The sequence below is a fragment of the Suillus discolor genome (genome assembly GCF_016758755.1).
Source record: "Suillus discolor strain FC423 chromosome Unknown F5147scaffold_18, whole genome shotgun sequence".
NCBI classification, from domain to species: Eukaryota; Fungi; Basidiomycota; class Agaricomycetes; order Boletales; family Suillaceae; genus Suillus; species Suillus discolor.
In genome coordinates this window covers 276,001-297,594 of record NW_024541265.1, presented here as the reverse complement: position 1 = coordinate 297,594, position 21,594 = coordinate 276,001, and the positions used below count along the sequence as shown (strand labels likewise).

Sequence of the window (21,594 nt, the reverse complement as noted above, 5' to 3'; positions counted from 1 at the left end):
GCGAGTGGTCAGAATTACCACTGAACTCGCGTTGACATATTGCATTCCTATGTGAATCCTATCAGCTTTTAGATTGCACATAGGGTGTTAGACCAGTTATCCTATCAGGCATTCTTTGTCTAGTGTCGACCAAGAGACTTCCAGCCCCGACTCAGTGAGATCAGTGCTGGGTGCAAGGTTACACCCGATCGCGGTGGGTTCAGTAGACGTACTAGCAATATAGAACGGCTCTCTTCAGGAATACGACGTAGGTCACATGTACAGGGCTCGTACAGAGTTCGGGATCTAAGGTATGCATACAACCAGTGGAAAATAAATATGGGTAAATATCCAAAGGGTCATAGTGAATGGTCAACAGTCGCGGACATAGACGGGTCTGTAGCATCATCATCGTTTTCTTCAAGCTCACGGTGTCGCCGCCGTGCAGATCGTAAATAGCGAGAAAAGCGATTTTGTTGGTTCGAGGGTGCTTGGCTGATACGCCGGTTGGAAGGAAATACAGAAAGCGTATCACGGTCACCCGCGTACCCTGACAACATCGCTTCAAGAGCGTGAAAGTCTGTCCTCCATTAGTAAGAGGTTATCTCGAGCTCGCGAGGCATGATTCACCTTGTCGACATAATGGGCAAGAACTCGAAAGCTCTAAAAGCCATGGATCAACACACGTCTGATGGAAACGATGTTTTCCTTCGCAAGGCAATACCCTTAGTTCATCACCCTCTTCGAAGTCAACGATGCAGATGGGACATGTCTCACGTCCGATTGCCTCTGGCATCAGCGGATCGACATCCCGTGCTGGGGATGGTGGCGCTTCGGAGGTAGCAGGCAGTCGTGGACGGGTCAACCGAGGTACAGCTCGTGCATCGGACTGTTCATCCTCTCGACCATGCACGCTTGTTGTGGCACCAGTAGTAGAAATGTATCTCTCAGTAATCCTTCCCACTGATTGTAATGGTTGCTGGACTGCCTGACTGGAGATGGTGCTCATCTCCGCTGCATCATTTGTCTGCTGCAGTGCTGTATTAGCATCCACAGGAAGTAATTCAACGTCTTTGAGACTTGGATAAGTGGGATCCTCCCGGTCGTCTGGCACAGTGCCGAACCTCACAATGGGGAATGTGTCCAAAATGGCTCGTCCAAGACCTCTGGCTCGGCTTTGGCTCCCGCCGCGTGCAAGACGGAGGTCACCAGTCGCAATTCGGGGACCGTATCTCTCGGGATGGCGTATTGCCCTAACTGCCTGAACAATATTTAGATCAACACTAATCAATAGTGTAACGCAACATACCCCCGAGATGATGACGACGCAAAATAAAGCTGAAACACAGCCGGTGATAGCATACAGGATGATCCTATAATCAGACTTAGCCCGTAAATCAAATACACTATCAAATTATTCTCACATAGTGAAACCTGTCTGTTTTTTACTGCCTTGATTCGTAGTCGAACCAGTGGAGCCATTGTCATTGCTACTTGTCCCCGTAGAATTAGTTCCCGTCGCATTCCAAGCTTGCAAAGTTGCAAGTAGATATCCAGGAACGGTAGGATAGCCTGACACTATAGACTGACTGATAGTTGTGTCGGATGCGTTCAAGGTAGTTGCATCGAAGTTCCCATAAACAGATAGATTCGTGCGTCCACCTTGCCCGAACTCGTATTCAATGTTTCTAGGGGCTCATAAACCAGGCCTACATAAGCATGTACAGTCAAACTCACCTCGAGACCGATGTTGACTGAGTTGAGAATATATCGAAGACTTGATCAAAATTAGCGGGATCAGCATACTCTGGATTGATGACGCAAGTGTTGGAATAAAGAGAATACAGAAGCTGGAATGAAGGAATTAGCCATGCAATTGTCGACATACATGCAACCGAACAAGCTTACAGCAGATTGAGCACCTGAGCTGTTCGCCATCGTAAATATGTCGACTTCCTCGGAGAAGTCCGTCGAATTGGCATCGCATGATATCAGAGCTATCCAAGGAGTGGTTGCTGTCTATATGAGCATCCTCGCCGAGTCAATATAGAATGCACGCTTACATGTCTCGTTCATCGCTAAACTCTCAGTGAAGTGTACGAGGGCGCCCTACTTGAAGGATGAGATCGCAGTCAGCTCAAACGGATATATGCACCTTAGTGGTACCATTGCTATTTGCGCCCACAAGTTGATAGGACACGTACTCCCAATCCGAGCTAAGAATACAACCCAAGCAACCAAACGGAGCAGCTCAGAATGTAAACGCGGAAGGCGCGCTGGCAAATCTTACCCGTTAGGGTACCACTGAAGGATCAACCTTGATGTATTCATGCCATTTATCTGGCTCGTGTCGTTAGAAGGCTGCGCTGGGATGTACCCGTACGCTGAACCTATTAGGTTCAAGAGCACAAACAGGATGTGAAGCGACACAGCATGGAGTAACATGACAGCTGGTGAGCAGTAACTGCGGAGAACGTCGGCCTCGATTTTGAGCCAAGGTTTGACGATGAGCTTGACATTCACACTCTGTGCTCGGCATAAGTAGTTTGCCTCGGTGAGTGCGCGAGGTTGCTTAGGTCAGCGGTCACTAGCTAGCACTAGTACTAATTTGGATAGCGCTCCTTACAAATACGAAACGTTCAACAAGGTCGCAATGCCTGTGCTGAGGGGAGACGCGCTACGTACTTCAGCGCTGAATCCTCGGTTTAACCCAGAATACGTGGACCTTGGACGCGCTACGAGTGATGATGTGTGAGTGTGATCTTTTTATTTAAAGGTTGGACCCCGAAAACTGTGGCGGAGAAAGGTACGAAGCTTTTTCTATGTATTACTATCGTTTGCATAGTTCTGCCAGTGCTCGTCGAGCTCGCGCCCTTTGCGCACAGCATCCTCTGCTATTTTTTTCAACCCTTGCATCCTGCCCGTAACCCTCGACACCAGTCTCGCTCTCGCTCCTTCCTGGTACCTACGGTCTAGCAATAGTAGCCATGCGGGCCGGTCGATTTCTTTTGTGGAATAGCGCATCAAGACTGGACGACACGTCTGCACCAAGATCTAGCGCCAGATCCCCATCACGCTCGCAGTCAATATCCCCTCATTGGCTCTTCCTGTCAATCCTCCTTGTCAGTTATTCCTATTGGCGCGGCCTTCATATTCTTTTTCCAGTAATTTCTGCTGCATCCTGGATTTTTCCCTCTTGGTCTAGCTTGGAGCTCCACCTCGTGCACGCTACCCTGCTATCAATGTCTACATACATGTTACTGTCATTGAATTTCATATTGCATCCTCATCATCGTTCATGGTTTAAATTTCATTGTTGAGGAGATGCTACACTGCAAACCCAAGTTTTGTATGGGAGAGAGTGGCAGGCACGAGAGAGATGAGGACACGAGGATGAAGAAGTCAAAAAGTGGTATATGGGGAAGTGCTGTCCCAAGGAATGCACTCGACCATGAGCGTCGTTGCGGTGACTCCAATCGAGGTTTGTCCGTCCGTGCTGAGTGCTAATGTCCGTAGGCCGTAGGAAGCGAAAGCGCGCATGGGGGTGGGGAAGAATCCGGAGCAGCTAGCTTGACGATGGCCCGGCGTTCAAGGGAGTGGCGCGAACAGCGCAGCAAAGGTATGCGCAGGAGCAGTGAATGTTAACTGCGACTTATGGATAGCGAGGAAATGTACTTACTGCGCGGTGGTTGAGGTCTCTGCCACTGATGTAATTGACCGCAGGGACTCGTTTTTTTCACCCTGATTTAGGAGCCGATCTACTTCAGAATGGTGACAGGACACTACGCTCCTATCTTCATCTTGGCGGAGGTGTATTGATGCTTCGGATCGTTACATGCCTTGGCTAGCCCATCCTTTCCAAAAGAACTCGAGTCCGTAATCAATCCCTGGACTATCCCAAACCGAGCCCTCGATGAGAGTTGTAGATCTGGCAGTCACTTGATACATATTAATCTATGTAAGGGTGACTGGAGCACAGCACCCTCATCGGCCATATTGTCCGACCCCTCAGATAGTCGGTGGAGTTCTCCCATCCAGCATGTTCTTATCGTATCGGCACTAGTCCTCTTTCTGACATTCCTGTTATCCATGAACCATCTATAAAATCATACGTGACTTGTCATACAATTGTCAACTCGTACATCGGACATTTTACCCCCATGGCAGAAAGCCAGAGTACGAACCTGTCACCTATAGAGGCCCAGGATGTGGAATTTCACACTGATACACAACCGCATTCCCCCAGTTCCATATTGCCAAATGAACCTATTAAGCTTGATATAGAGCACGCCGTGGTTGAGGACGATCCTCGAATATGGTCAAACGCGAAGAAGGTGAGTCCTTCTATCCTACATGATATTTAAGTAGAAATTGATTGAACACAACTACAGACTGCTATATTGTCCATTATATCTGGTGCCTCAGTAATTTCGGGTTTGGGGTCTAACATACAAAACCGTAGGTTGCGTCCGTGATTCCGTTGTATCAAATATCGGTTGAACGGTCAGGGAACAGCCGCCAATGCTCAAATCGAGCAGCAGCTACACGCCAGCAGTGGATATATCAGCCTGAGTATATCTCTATTCATTCTGGTTCAAGGCAATTTTCCTATCATTTGGAGTGCGATTAGCGAGGTAAAGGGCCGCAAGGTTTGTATCTATAGCTGCCCTTAGCGTCGTTTGTTAATATGAGCGAACCTAGCTCGTGTACCTTCTATCCGTTGGGCTTTTCATAATTGGATCTGCAATCGTGGCCGTGTCAAGGACCATTGGTTTGATGATTGGCATGCGAATCGTGCAAGCCGCAGGGTGGGACAGTTCTTCAATCACTCGTGTCCGTGCTCACTTTGAGTAGGTCAAGCGCAATTTTCGGTATGGGAACTGCCACTCTGGCCGATATATACGAGCCACATCAACGAGGTACAATGATGGGTGTATACTATTCTGCACCTCTCCTCGGTCCCTCGTTAGGACCAATCTTTGGTGGTGCACTCACACAGGGCCTTAGCTGGCGGGCAGTTTTCTGGTTCTTGGTCATCTGGGGAGGTATAATCTTTTCGGCATTTCTTGTCTTGTTCAAGGATACCTTCAGGAAGGAAAGGAGCGTGGTTTACCAGAACGTATTGAATTCGAGACTCCGAAAGCAGCAGTCGTCGGAAGCGAAGGACGAGTCGCAAAATATTCCGAAATCAAAAGTGGGTGGAGAAAACAAGACGACTTCGAAAGATATCGAAGCACAGCGGCCGGTTATACCATCAGCCATTAAAGACATGAAACTGTCAACGGCTGATGTCAACCCTTTCCCTCCATACTTCGCGATTGTCAGCCGCAAGAACAACCTGCTTATCTTGATAGCATCAGGTGCGTGCCCTCATTTCTTGCTGAAACCGATTTTTATGCCCCCTCGCGCCAGCCTTAACATTTGCGTTTAGCTTTAGTGTTGCGTATACATGCGCAAGAACATTGTCAGTGTATTATGGTTATGATGCATTGAAGACCGGCCTTGTTTTGCTTGTCTATGGTGTCGGTGAGTGAATTACAAGCATTGGGAACACCTGCCTGACACATCTACTTATTGCAGGCTCCGTGGCTGGCAGCATATCAGGTGGTTATTGGTCTGATAGGACACTTGCTCGGCTAAAGGCTGAAAATGGAGGGGTCAGCTTTCCAGAGGTGAACGTCGAACCACTAGCACTGACTCAGCAGATGGCTGATGCAAATTCATTCAGATGCGCCTCGAGAGCACGAAAATCGCCATGTTGTGGTCACTTCTGTCTGTGATTGGATACGCCTGGGTGTGCCAAGAACGAGTCCATGTTGCCGCTGTGTGTGTGATGCTGTTCCTCACTGGATTTTTATCCGTGTACGTTCACTGAGTTTTTACATTGTATTCTACTTCTCATCCACGATAGATGGATCTACGCAAGCACACTGGCATACCTTGTCGATGCAAACACTGGTCGCTCATCAATGGCAGTAGCAGCAAATAGTTCTTTCCGTGGTCTGTTTGCTTTTGTCGCTGCCGAGATTGCGGTTCCTTTACAAGTGAGTCAAGGTCATAACAGTTTGCAGAAGGCCAATCTGACGTTAGTTTAGGATACTATTGGTGACGGTGGTCTGTATACTCTCTGGGCAGGTCTGATGGTTGTCGTCGAGTGCATGATCCTGCTGGTGTTGTACAAAGGCAGGAACTGGAGAGAAGCCAGTGTTGAGCGGGAGAAGCAGGCGCTGGATGCCAAGTAAGGTTTAGACGATCACACGTCCAACTGACCCTGATTGAATACTGAGGGGCAGGAAGTAATAGAAAGGTCAGAATTCGATGACCGTAAGTATCAGTAGCCAGCTGAGGTATCGCTATATATGCAGAATCAATTTAAGCCGATTATCGATGTACGTTAATCGATCCACAGTAACCGGGAGATCCTATTCTTGGGGGTCCAATGTGACCACCTCGTTCGGAAAGTCATCATCATCCCTCCCTCAAAATGTACAAAGACTTGGTCCGAGAATGGACTCGTCATCCGCGCGGACTGCGACTCCTTTATCAACTATCTCCAACATTTTTGCCTTGTCCTCTGAGAGTGGTTCCTCCTTTCCCTCTTTCTATTGCCTTCAAATGATCATCTCAGGCTTCCCTAACTATACTCAAACATTACGACTCATCCAATTTTTTATTGGATGTTGTCTGGTTGCAGCGTTCCCAGCTCAACGCAGTCGAATGTGCTCGGTTTCTTCATGGATGCTTCGACTTCCTTTGGAATTGTCATCTTAGCCGATGTGGCTGCTAGCTCTGTTGGGCCGACGGACTTTGATTGAGTCCAACTTTCCTTCCTAGTAATAAACAAAACACATGTAAACAGGACTTTTGTGTTCAAATATGGAACTCGACGCTAAGTTACTAACGGCTTCTCAACTCGGAATCAATCTCGAATATTACAGAATGTCGTCGATCGCCATTCAACCAAATACCGAGTAACTTCTAGAAGACACTCGTATAATCGTGAACATTACAGACGTTTGTTATATGTTATATATTGTCACGGACATGTATATCAATGCTGGTCAGAGTCGCTCAGACTTGAGCAAACTCCTCCAACCTCACTGGCAGTCAGTAACAACCACCAAAACACCTTCTCTCGACATCTACTATTTCTGCACTTAATCATGTCTCTAGTGCGCACATTTTACGATCCATTCACCGAGTTCGACAAGTTATTTGACGATGCTTTCAATGCTCGTTTCCATCCCTCCCCTACCATCGAGGGCAATACTACCTTGACTCATCGCTGTGATCGGGCATTTCCTAGGTAAGCATGACATAAATTTCAATGTAGTTATGTCGTTGACTCATATCACAGAATGGATCTACACGAGAACGCTGAGACCAAGACGGTCACGGCGACATTTGAACTTCCCGGCATCAAACAACAGGATGTGAATGTCGAGGTCCATGGAAATCGTCTGACAATATCCGGAGAGTCGAAATGCTCGGATGATTATAACAAGGGCAGCTATGTGGTGCAGGAGCGTTCCAGGATCCTTCAAATTCCTCAGGGAATCAAGGTGAGCACACTAACAATGTGAATTCCGTGTAGCGATCTGGTGTTGACAGTTATTGTACCCTCTAGGCTGAGGACGTCCACGCGAAGATGGAGAATGGAGTGCTGACTGTGTCCTTCCCGAAGGCTGGACCAGACCAGCAACCCCAACGAATTGCGATCGTGTGACGCGATGGATCTGCTTAGCCCAACCCATTGTCATTTCAAGTCTATATCATTAGCATAGTACAGGTGGAAAAGTAATAGTGTATATGTACAATAGTGGTTACCAGGCTCCCCTGCCAAGTGGAGTCGAAATAATGATGATAGCTTGAGGAGGAGGACGATCGTTGGACGAGTCCTGCCTGTGCTATTTTTTTGAATCGAAGTATTTCAATCAGCTGACCTGCTATATCGGTTACTGCTTAGAGGCGCGGAATTCGGCCCGCATCTGTCACAGCTAATTACAATACTTACGTGAGAGTCATAGGTAGAACTACATTCTACATCCTGGAAATACAAATGCATAGATTTCTACGCTCGACGAACATGACAAAACATGTCAGATACTCGGTACAAAAGAACGACTATTCAACCTTCTCGGACGACTTCTTTGACTGATTCCGCAAATATCTGACAACCTTTTTGCAAATCGCCCTGCGAGATATTCAGAGGAGGTATGAACCTGATGACTTCATATAATGAAGTCGTGAGAATTAAAAGCCCCTTCTCCATGCAACGCTTCGTCACACGACTTGCAAGGTTCTTCGGTGCGGATGGAACCAGTGCGGGATCAGTTGGAGAGTATGACGGGGATGCAAACTCGACAGCAACCATCAGGCCCTGGCCCCGGATATCGACGATCATGCTTCCTACTTCTGGGTCATCACGAAGGGACTTTAACGATGTCAAAAGTTCGCTTGAGCTAGAAACTGTGAGACTACGAAATTCTGGATCGCTGATGTAGTGATCTCACCGAGCAGAAACATTGTCTAGCACCTTCTCTTCACGAAAGGCGTTAGCGACGGCCACCGCAGCGGCGCATGATACGGCGTTGCCTGCATATGTGCCTCCCTTAAAATATGCTATCAACGGGACGAGAAAACACGGGCTAGCGGTAATGGACTAACCATGGAACCCGGCACTAACTTATCCGTAAGCTCCTTCCTGCTGACTACACCACTCAATGGGAATCCATTTGCAAGGCCCTAGGGTCAATCAGCGATTCAATTAGCCATGACTAACACAGCAATCCACTGTACCTTTGCGATTATCAGGATATCGGGCCGGACACCACTATATTCAACGTTGAAGTACTTGCCAGTCCTACCAAATCCACTCTGTACTTCATCCACAATAAGGAGGATTCCATGTTTGTCGCAGACGGCACGTAATCCTTTGAGGAAAGATGCAGGGGCTGGTACATAACCACCCTCTCCAAGTACAGGCTCGACAATGATGGCAGCTGTGTCTCTGGGAGCTGTTTGTTGTTTGAGAACAAGTTCTAGTTGATACAATGAGAGTCGGACGAGCTCTTCTTCACTCGTATTGATCGGTAATCCCAGTTGGTGCCAGTACGGGAACGGTATGGCAAATGCCCCAGGCTACAATGATGTTAGTCTAGTCGCAGATGTCCTAAACACCAAAATTACCATCAATGGAAAGAACCCTTCACTATAGACCGTCTTGCTCTTTGTAACAGCCATGGCACCAAATGTTCGACCATGATAGCCGCCTGCAACACCAGAAATTCTGCTTAAGCTCTTCGTTGTACGAGTACTTACCACCAACTTACCCTGCATGGCGATAATGTTCTGCCGACCAGTAATTTGTCGTGCCATCTTGAGGGATGCTTCGATGGCTTCAGAGCCTGAGTTCCAAAAGAAGAACGAGTCAAGCGAGGGATCAGGCATGATTGGAAGAAGTTTCTCGATCAGGCGCAAGTAAGGGCCATGGAATGAGATGCTGCACTAGAAGAGTACCAAGAGTGAGTTTATCTCAAACAGCATTTCGAAGTTAGAACATACCTGAGCATGAACAATGTTCACACATTGATCTGCTGCAGCTTTGGAAACCTTCGGGTGGCAATGACCTAGAGGAGCGTATCACCACGGAATTCTAGTGAATGATTCACTGTGGAGCGTGTAGCAACTCACCAAGGTTTGTCACACCGATGCCACAGCTGAAATCTAACATCCTACGTCCATCCTCAAAGGTCACGTACGAACCCTCACCCTTTGCCATAACAGCTTCTGTGAGGCGGCCGAGGCCTCTGGTGACATGTTGTTGTCCAAAGGCAACGAGGGAATCGGCAGAGGTGGTCATCGCCCGCGACTGTGATATGAGCTTACCACCTGCAGAAACGACAGGCTCGCAGGGTCGGGCATGATCGTTTCTGAGATGGCCACGACGCGGATTAGTGACCCGAAGTAGCTATCATAGAGGCGTGAATGTCTACCTAATCACTGGAGATACAGAACATTTGGCGACGCCAGAACTGCCCGTTGAACGGATGGCCCTTGTGCATGTAAATACTCTGTTAAGAACAGGCATGGTAGTGAATTGGTGGTGTGGCTAATCAAAATTTAAGAGGCCAAGTTGACTGAAGTATGTCGACTAAGCGATATACGTACAACAACACGCTCAGGGGTTCTAATTATAGTACGCGTGCTCCATGATGATACTATAATAATAGCTCCGTGCTTGTAACGGACGGCGTTCCGAAATATTATGACTGGTATAACAGATCGTACAACACCAATACTTGGGCTGAATGAGGGAGAAGGATTCAACAAGACTGTAGCCCCTCGTTAATCATTGGGAATCACAGGAGCTTGCCGATGGGGGTAAGACCATCAAAGCCGTTCTGCGCCCTATCGTAGGCCACGCGGCCGCGCAAAATCGTTTGCTGCACAACTCCATTTAGCACCATCCCTTCGTATGCGGAGAATTTGTTCTTGAAGTGGAAAAGTTCCTTTGACACCTGTCGATGTTAACGTTAAAGAATGACTTGGCAAAATCGAAAGTGTTTATAATATACCTTGAACTCGGCTGCAGGGTCCCAGATGATGAGGTCGCCATCATACCCTACTGATAATTGCCCTTTGGATGATGAAAGCCCAGCGTGTTTCGCGGTTTCTTCGCTCGTCCAACGAATAATCTGACGCAGGCTAATGCCCCTCTTTTGGCCTTCTGTCCATAGAAGGCTAAGGCCAAAGCCGAGACTGTTTATGCCTCCCCAGGCAGTCATGATATTGCCCTCCTCGAACTTCTTCAACTCTGCTACACATGGACTGTGATCGGATACCACACAGTCGATGGTACCATCTATTAATGCCTCCCACAGTGCATCTCTGTTTGATTCGGAACGAATAGGGGGGCAGCACTTGAACTCAGGTCGGCCATCTGGTATGTCGTCCGCTGAGAGGCACAAATAATGGAAACATGTTTCCACCGTCAGATTCAACCGACGAGAACGTGCAGCACGAATAATAGGAAGAGCAGAAGATGCAGATAGGTGAACGATGTGGCAACGAAGGGAGCTGTATTTCTCTTGCAAGACGGTAATCAGAGAGATAGCGTTGGCCTCAAGCTCCTGAGGGCGAGAGGAGAGGAAGGTTTGATATGCTGTTGGATCGTGCTCCTCGTGGGTTTTCACTGAGCAGGAATCACCCTCAAGCTCTGCGTGGAACAACAGGACAGTCGATTGATCCTGCGAGAGAGAAAAAGTTAGCTAGTAGCTCACTTGGTCCTCATATGCAGTTTGACCTGGAGCTCTTGCATATGCGCATGGAGATCGTGTTCTGAGACGCAAGGGAATTCCTGGACAGATGTTGTGAGCCATTGGATGATAGGACGCAATATCTCACTCACCTCGACACCGCTTTCAATCAAAAAGCACTTGAATCCTTTTACTCCGGCAGCCACTAATAGTTTCAGGTCTGCCTTTATTTCAGTATGAGGTGATTTCTTCAGAGAGTCTCAAACGCGCAGCTTGCCTGGTTCCCTGGAATAACTCCACCCCAAAAGCCAACGTCGGCCCAGCACTGGCCTTGTGCAGTTTGTCGCTTGATCTCGAGGTTCTGTAAAGTGGTCGTGGGCGGTATAGAGTTTAAGGGCATATCCACGACCGTGGTGATTCCTCCTGCCACAGCTGCCCGCGTACCAGTCCAAAAGCCTTCCCAGTCCGTTCGACCAGGCTCATTTAGATGAACGTGGGCACTGCAAAGGCATTCAAATGACAGTTCTCATGGGGATGTGGGGCAAACACTCACTCGACTAATCCAGGAAGAACAAACTTTTCTCCTGCATCAATGAACGTTGCATCTCCGCCCGGACTTCGTTCTGCATACACTGTTTGGATGTCCGTGATCTTACCTGTGTCGATGTTCACCGTGATCGTTGCTGGCTGCGGCTGATCCGAACCGGGCAGCAAGACATTCCGGCCAGTCACAACTAGGGACTGGTTGTTCATGGTCTTATCGAAAGTTTCAACTGACAGCGCAATATGATCAACTGTAGATACGATTAAGCTTCGAGCTATACCAAACAAATGATAAATGAACACTCACATCGTATGTACTACGACTCGGACGTGCCCAGTAATTCAAGGTCAATGTTGCTTCGTACTACTAGGTGCCCAGCCCGGCTGGCTGGTAGTGTTAGATATATATAAACATCTTCAGCCCAATCAGCCAATCGTGGCTTGTAAACTTCCTTTGATTAGTCTATTCGACCGAAAGTTCAGTGTCGCTGCTTGCACTCAGATAGTGATTTCAAAGACCACCAAACTAATACAGGTCGCCGCAAATTCGAGACTGCAACGTTCTGCCCAGTTTACAACACACTGCACACAAGCAAGAATTGTCACGCAAGTACCTATAGTAGCTCTCCGGAAGGTTGAAGACCCGTGAAACCATCTTGAAGTGCCGAATCGTAAGCCAATCTACCACGAACAAATGTTTTGTGTACGAGGCCCTTCAAAGTCATGCCGTCGTATGGGGTTAACTTGTTCTTGAAATACAAATGTTCTTTCGAGACCTATCACTCGGTCGGTTATCGTCACGGGAGCAGTAGCAGAACTAGAATTCACCTTGAATTCTGGTTCCGGATCCCAGATCACTAAATCTCCGTCATGTCCCACTTTCAGCTGGCCCTTAGTACCAGACAGTCCCGCTAACTCGGCATTTCTAATGCTCATCCAACGGATGATCTGTCCAAGTGATATGTCTCTCTTCCTTCCTTCCGTCCATAGAAGGCTTAATCCAAGGCCTAGAGAACTGACACCACCCCAAGCTTCCATGAAATCGCCGCGTTCAAGGCCCTTCATTTCGATGAGACAAGGACTGTGATCGGAAGTTACACAATCAATGGTACCATCCACGAGAGCGTCCCAGAGGAGATTTCTGTTAGAGTCCTCGCGAATCGGAGGGGTGCATTTGTACTCGGTTGCGCCATCTGGGATGTCCTCTGCTGATAAACATAGATAGTGAAAACAGGTTTCAACGGAAAGTTTTGATCCACAGTCCTTGGCAGCACGGATGATGGGTAAGGCAGCTGCGGCTGATAGATGTGCGATGTGACAGGACACTGAGGGGTATATCGCTTGGAGACGAGTAATGAAAGTGATAGCATCTATCTCAAGCTCTTTAGGACGCGAAGAGAGGAATTCCTGATATGACCTTGGATTAAGCCGGTGCCGGGCTGGTGAAGAAGCGGTCTGCATTTCGGCGTGGAAAATCATGACAGAATTCTTTGCAAAATGCTGATAGTTAGATTATAGCCATCGTTTGTATGCTCAATAAAACCTTACTTGAAGATAGGACATGTGCGCATGAAGGTCACTCTCAGAAACGCAAGGGAATTCCTATGTGAAGCTGGCATAAATATAAACATATTTATGCATGGAATTTTGGCTTTGAATTACCTCGATGCCTGTATCGATCAAAAAGCACTTGAAACCTCTGACGCCAGCGGATAAGAGGGGTCCCAATTTGGCCTTGTAGATGATGAACATCTGACACGCTGGAACCTGCTGGTGCACATACTTGATTCTGAGGAATCGCTCCTCCCCAAAATCCAACATCTACCCAGCACTGTCCACGAGCAGAGTGACGTTTAATATCAAGGTTCCTTGGTGTGGTGGTGGGCGGACTTGAATCGACGGGCATATCAATTAGAGTGGTGACGCCTCCGGCAGCTGCAGCTTGTGTGCCGGTCCAAAAGCCTTCCCAGTCCTGGTTTCCGGGTTCCTCTAGATGGACATGGGCACTGTCATTGTGACAATTAGTAGTCGTGCTTTGCAACAAGGAAAGACACCTACTCGACCAGCCCAGGAAGAACAATTTTATCTCCAGCATCAACGAAGTGTAGTTCCCCCGGGGCCCAGCTTTCCCTACACACCCCATCGCCAATGTACCGCAAGCGGACTTCGATTATTTTACCAGTCCTGAGGTCAACATTGATCGTCGCAGGTCGTGGCAGATCATAATCGGGAAGTAGTACGTTGCGACTGGTCACAGTGAGAAGCATGGTGACCTGCCTAGTTAATGGGCCCCAGATACAGTCGTGTTCTTAAAGATTACATTAATAGATCGTTCAGCTTGGGAAGTGACTGCGCGACGAAGTACGGACTTATGTCCGACAGGAATCAGGGATACTCGTAAACAAAGCATTGCGAGGCTTGAGCACTTTGAATATATGAGTTTTGCAAGGCCTCGTCGCGTTGAATTTTGAAAGAGAGCACATAGTAGTGATGCGCAAATTGACTTTTGAAAAATTGGTATTGGCGAAAGCCACGTGACAATGCATGATCGAGACTGAAGACGATCTGGAACCAGGTTGCCTTGGTTTACAAGCCGCGTGCGCCCATTTAGTTTGATACCCATGTACCATCTTCCAGCATAATCTGTTCAAATGTCAGACGGAAGTACCGCAAACGATGTTTCTGTTATAGTAGCCTCAAAACCGGATCCACCTTCACCTCTCGATACCTTACTTTCCCCGAAGGGCCCAACATATGAGGAGCTTTCCCCAAGAGGATCTGTCGCGGAGTCCGACTATAACGATGTGATCCTTGATGACGATCCAAGCTTCTCAACCGTTCCGCTCTCAGGAGACACCAGCCTTGTCACCGAGGCAGACGCGGACGATACGCTTCCGAAGCTGAGCCGCAGGACGACTATTTCATCGGCACCCTCAAGAGCCTTCTCTTCTTTACGACATTTCTCACATAGGAAGTCTGCTTCGACAATAACGATACCATCTGCCCCTGGAAGTAATATTCTTGCGCGTATCGGGTCACAGGGTACCCGCGATGAAGGCAGTATAGAAGCATTGCGGAGTGCCGGAGAAGGGCAGCAGAAGCTTCACGAAGAATTCTTGCGCCTCCATAACGAGCGACGTGCTGAGGTAACAGAATCTGAACAGGGAGGCATAGACTGGGGTAAGAGCGACTATGCACCAATTTTCAGTTCTGACTCCAGCGCAAGGTTTCTGGGGAGCCGTTATTTCAGGTGATGTGACAATTTTCTAAGCGATCTAGTATCCGGTATTTATCTCGTATCTTAGATTATCAGGGTTTCGCAGCCTCGAATCCCCAAAAGCTAGCCAAAGCGATCGAGAAGGGGATTCCGGATGCGCTTCGTGGAATGATGTGGCAATTAATGTGCGGTGCTTCCTAACACTCAGCTCCACCGCTGATAAGGCGCTTGAGGCAGGGCAGCATCAAAGGACGCTGAGCTAGAGAATACATACCTTTCGCTCCTCAAGGAGTCCAGTCCTCATGAAAAGGCAATCACAAGAGATCTCGGAAGGTTCGATTTTTTTAGATGTCCATAGTCATAACTTGACCTCCAGCTCACAGAACCTTTCCTCACCACAATTTCTTTACCGATGGACAGGGCATCGGCCAAGAACATCTTTTCAACGTTCTAAAAGCATACTCATTGTATGACCCTCAAGTTGGTTATTGTCAAGGTCTTCCTTTCGTTGTAGCAGTACTCCTTCTCAATGTGAGCTTTTCATTGCTCCAGTTCAATTTTATTTTACTTTTGACGACCTAGATGCCAGATGAAGAGGCCTTCTCGCTCCTCGTGAGGTTAATGCACTCTTATGATCTCCGGGGTCATTTCCTCCCAGAGATGCCTAAACTGCAGCTTCGGCTCGTATGTAGAGATCCAATACAACACTTATTTTCACTCACACTTACTCTCTGATATTAGTACCAGGTATGCCTCTCAGTTGATCTATGGTCACTGTCTCAAGCGACAATAGTTCGACCGATTGATAGAAGAATTACTACCCGTGCTCCACGTTCATTTCCTTAGACAAGGCATAAAATCTAGCATGTTTTGCTCGCAATGGTTTTTAACGCTCTTCAGCTATCGGTACGCCTGCAATTTTCATGGTGTGTAGCGTAACTTAGTAGTGGAAGCTCAGGTTTCCACTAGAAATTGTAGTCCGAATATACGACAATTGTTTGGCCAGTGGCATCGAAGCCATCTTTGCATTCAGCATCGTGCTACTCCAGAAGAATGAAGACAAGCTACTTAACCTCAGGTTTGATGACATCCTCGCGTTTCTGAAGAACAAAATTTTTGATCGGTATGAGGTAGGTCGCGTCGTCTTATCATTACACTCTGCTTCACAGTGAATTCAATAGATTGACCCTTTGGAATCATCTGAAGATCATATCACCGGTCCCGATAAGAGCGTTAAGTATGATGTAGACGCGTTCGTGCTGGATGCTATCTCTGTGAAGATCACGCCATTCATGTTGGACGCTTACTCACACGAGTATGAGGACCTTGTTCGGACCCGAGATGCACATGCCATTGAGATCGATAAGTTGCGAAACACCAATCGCAGCCTGTCCGCGCAGGTGTGAGTACTCGTCGGCAGGTACAGCTGACCATCTTTGAATGCATGGACTTTAATGACAGGAAAGAACTTGATACAAATATGGCGCAATTAAATGCAGAGCATGTCGAAATTCTTGTAAGCTGTAACCTAAACTTTTGAATTCATACATTGACTAAGCGGTCGTTCAGAACCAGCTTGTAATGGCTCGGCTGCGAAATGAGGAGCTTGAGGAAGAATTGGTTCGATACAAACTACTGTACAGTGCTTTCCTCTTCCCTTACCCTATGGTCCTGATATGCTCGACAGTTACGCCGAGGCCATGCACGAGAATCAGGATTCCTTGTCGTCTCATCGCTTGTCATCTCAGACTAGAAGGGGAAGTCGCCCCTTATAATACAGAAATTGATTGGAATTCACAGGACATATGAAATACATAGGAATCAATTTCCTCGAGCGGTCCACGTATTGAAACAAAACTTCTGATATCACTACAGGGCAAATTCTGACAAGTAGTACAATTATGACGGCCGAAAAAGAACCACTTGGATTAGAGTCCTTGCGAAAGTTGGACCTACAAACAAACATTAAACTGGGGTCAACTCCTCACTCACGTGAACACTGACCTCTTCCTTGGTGATGATGCGCGACTGTCCAGGAGCCGTAGCCTTGCCTGTAGCAGCGGCATAAGCCACTTCCGTTGTACGCACCGCAGAGGAGTGATTCGTAATCCAGTACTTGATCTCATCCGGAACGACCTCGATCACGGCGACGCGTGGATCAGTCTTGTCGCCCTTGTGGACACCATCCTTTAGGTCGCCGAAGTAGCCGGTAAGGCTGCGCCCAGTCAAAATATGTCAATGCATAACACAGTTACACGCACATCGGGGACCAGAGTTTATTGATCAATTCCTGGTCCTCAGTAATTCTGGCTCTACCGGAGTAGGATGCCCAGTCTGTGGAGGATGCGTCACAGAAGCTGACATTGACGTGCGCATCATTCTCGATGTCATTGAACTTGTGAGACGCGTTGTTCGCGAGGAACACAAGGTTCAGCTGCGTGTCGCTGAGTGCTTTAAAACGCAACGAGTGTATCAGAATGAAGAATAGTGTGCAGCGAGGATTGAATTCGTACGCTTAGTAGGAGTCATTGCTCGGGAATGCAAGTTCCCGTTTACGTCGCGCGTGACGAGCATTCCGACCTTTGCTTTCTGGATGACGGTGTGCAAACCTGACGAGCCGTCAGTGGGATGAATCAGGTGTTCGTGAAGAGGAATGCGTACCGGTGATCTTCTCCTGAAGAGTGACATTCCCACTCTCTGCGATGCTGGAGTAGGGATCGAGGCGGGCTTGTTCTGGGCTCAAATCAGACATGATTGTACAATGGATGCAATGGTTTAGGGATGTGGTTTGGGAACCGAAGGGATTGGTGTTTATGTAGGTGATGCTTAAGTAGGATGACGTCAGACCTCTAAGACTAGACTCCAACTAGCCAACTAGACCCCTGTTATTCGTTGGTTATTCGTCTTCGGATCCTGGATAAGTTGCGTCACTTAGGAGCATTGCTCCTTCAAGCCTATGCAAGACCCCGAGGAGCCTGCTCGCTAACGCCCCAACACTACTGCGCCCGCTACTCACTCCGCCGAACCTGTACGTTCCGATTCAGTCCAATGCCCTGGTCCGACAACTCGTCTTCCTTCGTTCAGTCCAAATTCTAACTTATCCAAGCGTCCACCGTTCACACGGTTCGAATGCTGTCGCCATTGCGCCCTGGCCTCTACTCGTTCACCCCTCCGACATCAACCATCGCTTCGACGCCGCCGCTATGAAGGACCGTTGACCTCTAAAATATGAAGACTACGTGTGTGGTGTGTCAACATAAACATTTTGACAAAAATTTCTCCGCATGGCGTCGGACAATGTATCATTCATGCTACGCTACTCTACGGCTCTATGGAAGGTACTGAAAGTGTTCAGTTGATCTCGAATGGAAGAAATTTGCTAAATAGTGCGTATTTCACGCCAGCGGATCTCACTGACATCTATCACACTCCATTTTTTACTTCTGCCTACAAGGAACTTCTCACACCCAGTATGTGTCTCGCCCTGGCCTAACTTTTGACAACTCCGTGGCTTGGTCGGTATGAAGTACTGTGACCTCAGCAATCTCGCGACCGTGTATTCGACTTATCGATTGGCGTCACACCTGTGAGTTGGAGCTCAGTTCAGATATAATTCAGCCCACAACTAATTAATGCAGATACCGCTACTACTCGAGGATCATCGAGTCATGGTACCGACCTTTGTCCACCCATCCCCCTCGGACAAGTACATGATGGCGTCTCGAAACGAGTCTCCTGGCTGACTTGTCCGGCGAGCCTGGTGTGGGTATCTGTGACTGGGCGTCCCGAGCTTTTCGAAATATGTGATCAATGTGGATGGTATTTTGTGGCGAGTGTGCCTCGATTGCATATCCCCGCACTGTAGAGCGCGAACAGTCTTACATATCCTGTGTGTCCAAAAAATAAATTGATTGTGCGTTGTTCGGCTGTTATGACGTGACGGGAATCATTGATTGGCTGTAAACGCAGTTTGAACGTGCTTGCGAACCGATAATCTTCGAACGTAAATGGACGCTAGACTGGCAGGTCTGTTTGTACCCGATATGGAAGGTATCATTCTGCGCTTTAGCTATAACAGCATTGTAACAGCATCGTAATATGTAATATGCAGAAGCAATTAAAGATCACCGGTGCAACTCAACTAGATTTTCTGATGAACTTGAGCTCTAGTAATTAATATTATAGTAGATGCAATCCTCAGACAGTACAACTACCATACTTGATGCATTGATGGGCAACTCAAAACACAGATCAAAAGACACGTATATACAGTTCTACAGACTCCATGAATGATAATACAGTTCCTGTGTGTAGCGAATCGCAAGTCCAAAGAACATTGTGATCGAACAACGAAACTAGCGCTAGTACTTCGACCAAGCGGGGGTCTGGGGTTCCGCTTCCAACGATGGAAAGTCGGTCGCCTCCCACGTTCCCGGTATGAGAGCAATTGGGAGGAGCCAAGTGGCAGTGAGAACTACTCCATACCCTAGATTTAATGGAACGTTGTGACAGTGATCAGTCAAGATTCAGTGACGTAAATGAACGGCGTATACCTTTATCAAAAACTTTGACTGCTGACCAGCTCCAGGCAATGAAGCCTCCGATGTAGCCGAGGTATGGTACAAGTCGGCGGAGAAAATTCATCGAAATACGCAGCTGCGGTGGCATAAGCGAGATAGGTAAATGATCCAGTAGCCATTTCAGCGCGGTGGTGATCATGGCAGCCCGTTTGGCAGCTTCAAGCTGTTTATCATTGAGAGCATCGAGAACAGGAGGCGGAAGGTAACTAAACCAACCACATTAGTTTTGAAGGTGTGCGATTACATCAGTAAACACCTACATTCGAAATCCCCACCACATAGCTTGAATGGATATTTTTGTAGGCGATGGGAGCCAGACACGATATTCTACTTGCTCACTTACAGCAACAGCAGTCATGTCCCCTGGTTCTACTCTGCTGCTGGAAGAGAACTGCTCAGGGTCCGCCCTTTGTTTCCCTTTGCGCTTATCGAAACTCTCGCTCTGGGCGAGGACTTGTTCGATCGACTCTGATGGAAGGGGAACGAAAGTCAGCTGGGGCGTGCGGATCTCTTCTCCATCTCCATTGAGTGAGACAATCTCAGAGCGCGCGATCTCTATCTCCGAGTCCTCGGTGGGTTCTAAAGGCCCGTACATCATCACCGATCCATTGTCATCTTCATACTCCGCGCCAGTGCGCGGTTCCCCTGCGTTTGGCCCAGCGGTGCCATTCCTCTTTGTTATAGGGGATCGCAATCGGTCTAACACAGACCAGACGGACTCTCTCCCACGATCGATTGACCCATTCATGACGGTGAATGAAGTGAGGAATGTCATCAACTTTGAGTCGGAAAATCCTGGGGAAGAAATGGGAGGATTGTCATCGGAATTTATGACTGGCGTTCCGGATGGTGTAGTATGGAATTGGGGGAAAGAAGTGGGTAGCCCAGATGGCATGGAGGGCAGTGATGCGATCATTGCTTGAATTTTTCGAGCGAGAGTGTCCGGTTCTGGTGGTTCGCTTTCAACTCCGACTTCTTCACCACCATCAAATTGAATCGCATCAGTAGTCGCACTGCTGCCTGCCTCCTGAATCTCATCATCAATGATGTGGGAAGCAGGAAGGGATGCAGCAGTGGGAGTGATCGGTCGTTGACCTTGATTGCCTTCCTCCACGAACCAGGAGGATGGAGGAAATCCTGGCCTCTTCGCTTTTCGTGCATACTTCAAAAACGTGTCTATAGTATTTATCTTCGCTTGTGCAAGTTTCGATGTGGAAGATGGTAAAACTTGTTCGGCGTCTGCATGAGCGGTTGATGTAGATTGCTCTGTTGTAGCGCTGGCCTTGCTGAAACTCCTGACAAAGCGAGGAACGATGCCAGGGGGCGGCTGTGATTCTGGAGGCGACACATGTTCTTGCTCCATGGAGGCCAGATGGAAGCAACTTCAGTGACCAGTGCGTGCCGTGAGTAGCACTGCAATGTGCATGAGTTATGTGTGGCTGTGCTCGATAGTCTTGTTTTGGTAATCGGGTATTTAGCGATTGCCTGTCGGTTTCCTCGAGGCTCGAGGATATGGTTTTTCGCGCAGGGCCGCTAGCAGACGTAACACAGACGATCAATGTCCCTCTTGTATTATTGTGACGAAGATAGTTGTTTTCTGGTATGCTCATGAACAATGAGTACTAGTAACTAAGTGCACAAATGTTACTTCACTTCGTGGGTTTTTGCAGGGGTAATGCGCACCGTGACCGATTTGGTTGTAACTTACGGCCGAATAAATTGCCCTTTGACCCAGAGATCTCAGACCCAGACGTCCCTCGGTTTTAATATTGATGAAGCCTCTTAACACCACGTCCAGTAATCTGCTCGAAAATTATGCAGCATGTTGGCAGTTCGGCACCAAGTCTTGATCGATATGATCTGAGGTCTCATACAACTGGGGGGATTCAATATTTTAGTCGGATATAATAGCAGATTGATGCCTGATCATGATGAGGATTTGATAAGATTAGCGAGAAACCAAAATAGTAGTCTATGTATGTCATTAGGTCCGATATGGTTCCGTTAACGTTGAGGG

The 21,594-nt window shown here is 47.9% G+C and overlaps 10 protein-coding genes across 10 annotated transcripts; 4 read left to right on the top strand and 6 right to left on the bottom strand.

Moving 5' to 3' along the window:
* Nucleotides 1-82: 82 nt before the first annotated feature.
* F5147DRAFT_686873 (uncharacterized protein) lies at nucleotides 83-2,557 on the bottom strand. The gene is made up of 9 exons (XM_041436792.1): nucleotides 2,270-2,557; nucleotides 2,135-2,195; nucleotides 2,043-2,088; nucleotides 1,888-1,994; nucleotides 1,717-1,829; nucleotides 1,404-1,667; nucleotides 1,289-1,352; nucleotides 610-1,240; nucleotides 83-559 (listed from the first exon to the last, which is right to left on the bottom strand). The coding sequence occupies exons 1-9, from the start codon at nucleotides 2,422-2,424 to the stop codon at nucleotides 339-341; spliced, it is 1,662 nt and encodes a 553-aa protein (XP_041294596.1). The 5' UTR covers nucleotides 2,425-2,557; the 3' UTR covers nucleotides 83-338.
* A 268-nt stretch (nucleotides 2,558-2,825) lies between these two features.
* F5147DRAFT_686871 (uncharacterized protein) lies at nucleotides 2,826-3,715 on the top strand (the record flags this gene model as incomplete). The annotated part of the gene is made up of 1 exon (XM_041436791.1): nucleotides 2,826-3,715. A coding segment is annotated over exon 1 (320 nt), but the record flags the coding sequence as incomplete, so codon positions are not given.
* A 424-nt stretch (nucleotides 3,716-4,139) lies between these two features.
* On the top strand, nucleotides 4,140-6,221 carry F5147DRAFT_771965 (MFS general substrate transporter; the record flags this gene model as incomplete). The annotated part of the gene is made up of 10 exons (XM_041441305.1): nucleotides 4,140-4,313; nucleotides 4,371-4,437; nucleotides 4,495-4,628; nucleotides 4,681-4,787; nucleotides 4,834-5,339; nucleotides 5,392-5,505; nucleotides 5,560-5,651; nucleotides 5,708-5,841; nucleotides 5,891-6,023; nucleotides 6,075-6,221. The coding sequence occupies 10 exons, from the start codon at nucleotides 4,140-4,142 to the stop codon at nucleotides 6,219-6,221; spliced, it is 1,608 nt and encodes a 535-aa protein (XP_041294594.1).
* A 921-nt stretch (nucleotides 6,222-7,142) lies between these two features.
* On the top strand, nucleotides 7,143-7,705 carry F5147DRAFT_573582 (HSP20-like chaperone; the record flags this gene model as incomplete). Its single annotated transcript, XM_041431165.1, has 3 exons — nucleotides 7,143-7,285; nucleotides 7,337-7,541; nucleotides 7,607-7,705. The coding sequence occupies 3 exons, from the start codon at nucleotides 7,143-7,145 to the stop codon at nucleotides 7,703-7,705; spliced, it is 447 nt and encodes a 148-aa protein (XP_041294593.1).
* Nucleotides 7,706-7,878: 173 nt separating this feature from the next.
* On the bottom strand, nucleotides 7,879-9,841 carry F5147DRAFT_793995 (pyridoxal phosphate-dependent transferase; the record flags this gene model as incomplete). Its single annotated transcript, XM_041443131.1, has 8 exons — nucleotides 7,879-8,441; nucleotides 8,493-8,590; nucleotides 8,647-8,724; nucleotides 8,779-9,120; nucleotides 9,169-9,251; nucleotides 9,312-9,486; nucleotides 9,544-9,608; nucleotides 9,673-9,841. The coding sequence occupies 8 exons, from the start codon at nucleotides 9,839-9,841 to the stop codon at nucleotides 8,108-8,110; spliced, it is 1,344 nt and encodes a 447-aa protein (XP_041294592.1). The 3' UTR covers nucleotides 7,879-8,107.
* Nucleotides 9,842-10,142: 301 nt separating this feature from the next.
* On the bottom strand, nucleotides 10,143-12,200 carry F5147DRAFT_759970 (uncharacterized protein). The gene is made up of 7 exons (XM_041440466.1): nucleotides 12,088-12,200; nucleotides 11,791-12,031; nucleotides 11,515-11,737; nucleotides 11,390-11,461; nucleotides 11,285-11,338; nucleotides 10,557-11,228; nucleotides 10,143-10,499 (listed from the first exon to the last, which is right to left on the bottom strand). Exons 2-7 carry the CDS (start codon nucleotides 11,988-11,990, stop codon nucleotides 10,341-10,343), a joined length of 1,380 nt encoding a protein of 459 aa, XP_041294591.1. The 5' UTR covers nucleotides 11,991-12,031; nucleotides 12,088-12,200; the 3' UTR covers nucleotides 10,143-10,340.
* F5147DRAFT_686845 (uncharacterized protein) lies at nucleotides 12,201-14,280 on the bottom strand. The gene is made up of 6 exons (XM_041436790.1): nucleotides 13,839-14,280; nucleotides 13,564-13,786; nucleotides 13,443-13,514; nucleotides 13,329-13,382; nucleotides 12,609-13,268; nucleotides 12,201-12,556 (listed from the first exon to the last, which is right to left on the bottom strand). The coding sequence occupies exons 1-6, from the start codon at nucleotides 14,045-14,047 to the stop codon at nucleotides 12,395-12,397; spliced, it is 1,380 nt and encodes a 459-aa protein (XP_041294590.1). The 5' UTR covers nucleotides 14,048-14,280; the 3' UTR covers nucleotides 12,201-12,394.
* Nucleotides 14,281-14,337: 57 nt separating this feature from the next.
* F5147DRAFT_633401 (rab-GTPase-TBC domain-containing protein) lies at nucleotides 14,338-16,772 on the top strand (the record flags this gene model as incomplete). Its single annotated transcript, XM_041432840.1, has 12 exons — nucleotides 14,338-14,960; nucleotides 15,007-15,030; nucleotides 15,086-15,182; nucleotides 15,235-15,330; nucleotides 15,381-15,528; nucleotides 15,580-15,681; nucleotides 15,791-15,903; nucleotides 15,956-16,127; nucleotides 16,179-16,399; nucleotides 16,459-16,513; nucleotides 16,567-16,634; nucleotides 16,685-16,772. Exons 1-12 carry the CDS (start codon nucleotides 14,432-14,434, stop codon nucleotides 16,770-16,772), a joined length of 1,713 nt encoding a protein of 570 aa, XP_041294589.1. The 5' UTR covers nucleotides 14,338-14,431.
* Nucleotides 16,758-17,818, bottom strand: F5147DRAFT_686832 (uncharacterized protein). The gene is made up of 5 exons (XM_041436789.1): nucleotides 17,659-17,818; nucleotides 17,511-17,606; nucleotides 17,259-17,448; nucleotides 17,002-17,212; nucleotides 16,758-16,949 (listed from the first exon to the last, which is right to left on the bottom strand). Exons 1-5 carry the CDS (start codon nucleotides 17,747-17,749, stop codon nucleotides 16,926-16,928), a joined length of 612 nt encoding a protein of 203 aa, XP_041294588.1. The 5' UTR covers nucleotides 17,750-17,818; the 3' UTR covers nucleotides 16,758-16,925.
* A 1,379-nt stretch (nucleotides 17,819-19,197) lies between these two features.
* On the bottom strand, nucleotides 19,198-21,075 carry F5147DRAFT_835861 (uncharacterized protein). The gene is made up of 3 exons (XM_041443977.1): nucleotides 19,838-21,075; nucleotides 19,551-19,783; nucleotides 19,198-19,483 (listed from the first exon to the last, which is right to left on the bottom strand). Exons 1-3 carry the CDS (start codon nucleotides 20,938-20,940, stop codon nucleotides 19,359-19,361), a joined length of 1,461 nt encoding a protein of 486 aa, XP_041294587.1. The 5' UTR covers nucleotides 20,941-21,075; the 3' UTR covers nucleotides 19,198-19,358.
* Between the last annotated feature and the right edge of the window lie 519 nt (nucleotides 21,076-21,594).

Excerpts from the sequence above, each read along its gene's own strand:
- F5147DRAFT_686832 (XM_041436789.1), bottom strand. The coding sequence starts at position 17,749 with ATGTCTGATTTGAGCCCAGAACAAGCCCGCCTCGATCCCTACTCCAGC. Across the intron at positions 17,213-17,258 it reads AATAAACTCTGGTCCCCGAT|CCTTACCGGCTACTTCGGCG; the intron begins GTGCGTGTAACT and ends GACTGGGCGCAG. Across the intron at positions 16,950-17,001 it reads GCATCATCACCAAGGAAGAG|GTCCAACTTTCGCAAGGACT; the intron begins GTCAGTGTTCAC and ends GTTTGTTTGTAG.
- F5147DRAFT_686845 (XM_041436790.1), bottom strand. The coding sequence starts at position 14,047 with ATGCTTCTCACTGTGACCAGTCGCAACGTACTACTTCCCGATTATGAT. Across the intron at positions 13,787-13,838 it reads GTTCTTCCTGGGCTGGTCGA|TGCCCATGTCCATCTAGAGG; the intron begins GTAGGTGTCTTT and ends TCACAATGACAG. Across the intron at positions 13,383-13,442 it reads TGATCGATACAGGCATCGAG|GAATTCCCTTGCGTTTCTGA; the intron begins GTAATTCAAAGC and ends AGCTTCACATAG.
- F5147DRAFT_835861 (XM_041443977.1), bottom strand. The coding sequence starts at position 20,940 with ATGGAGCAAGAACATGTGTCGCCTCCAGAATCACAGCCGCCCCCTGGC. Across the intron at positions 19,784-19,837 it reads ATGTGGTGGGGATTTCGAAT|TTACCTTCCGCCTCCTGTTC; the intron begins GTAGGTGTTTAC and ends TGGTTGGTTTAG. Across the intron at positions 19,484-19,550 it reads AGTCAAAGTTTTTGATAAAG|GGTATGGAGTAGTTCTCACT; the intron begins GTATACGCCGTT and ends CATTAAATCTAG.
- F5147DRAFT_759970 (XM_041440466.1), bottom strand. The coding sequence starts at position 11,990 with ATGAACAACCAGTCCCTAGTTGTGACTGGCCGGAATGTCTTGCTGCCC. Across the intron at positions 11,229-11,284 it reads CGCATATGCAAGAGCTCCAG|GATCAATCGACTGTCCTGTT; the intron begins GTCAAACTGCAT and ends TCTCTCTCGCAG. Across the intron at positions 10,500-10,556 it reads ACCCTGCAGCCGAGTTCAAG|GTGTCAAAGGAACTTTTCCA; the intron begins GTATATTATAAA and ends TAACATCGACAG.
- F5147DRAFT_686873 (XM_041436792.1), bottom strand. The coding sequence starts at position 2,424 with ATGTTACTCCATGCTGTGTCGCTTCACATCCTGTTTGTGCTCTTGAAC. Across the intron at positions 1,353-1,403 it reads AAACAGACAGGTTTCACTAT|GATCATCCTGTATGCTATCA; the intron begins GTGAGAATAATT and ends GTCTGATTATAG. Across the intron at positions 560-609 it reads TTGCCCATTATGTCGACAAG|ACTTTCACGCTCTTGAAGCG; the intron begins GTGAATCATGCC and ends AATGGAGGACAG.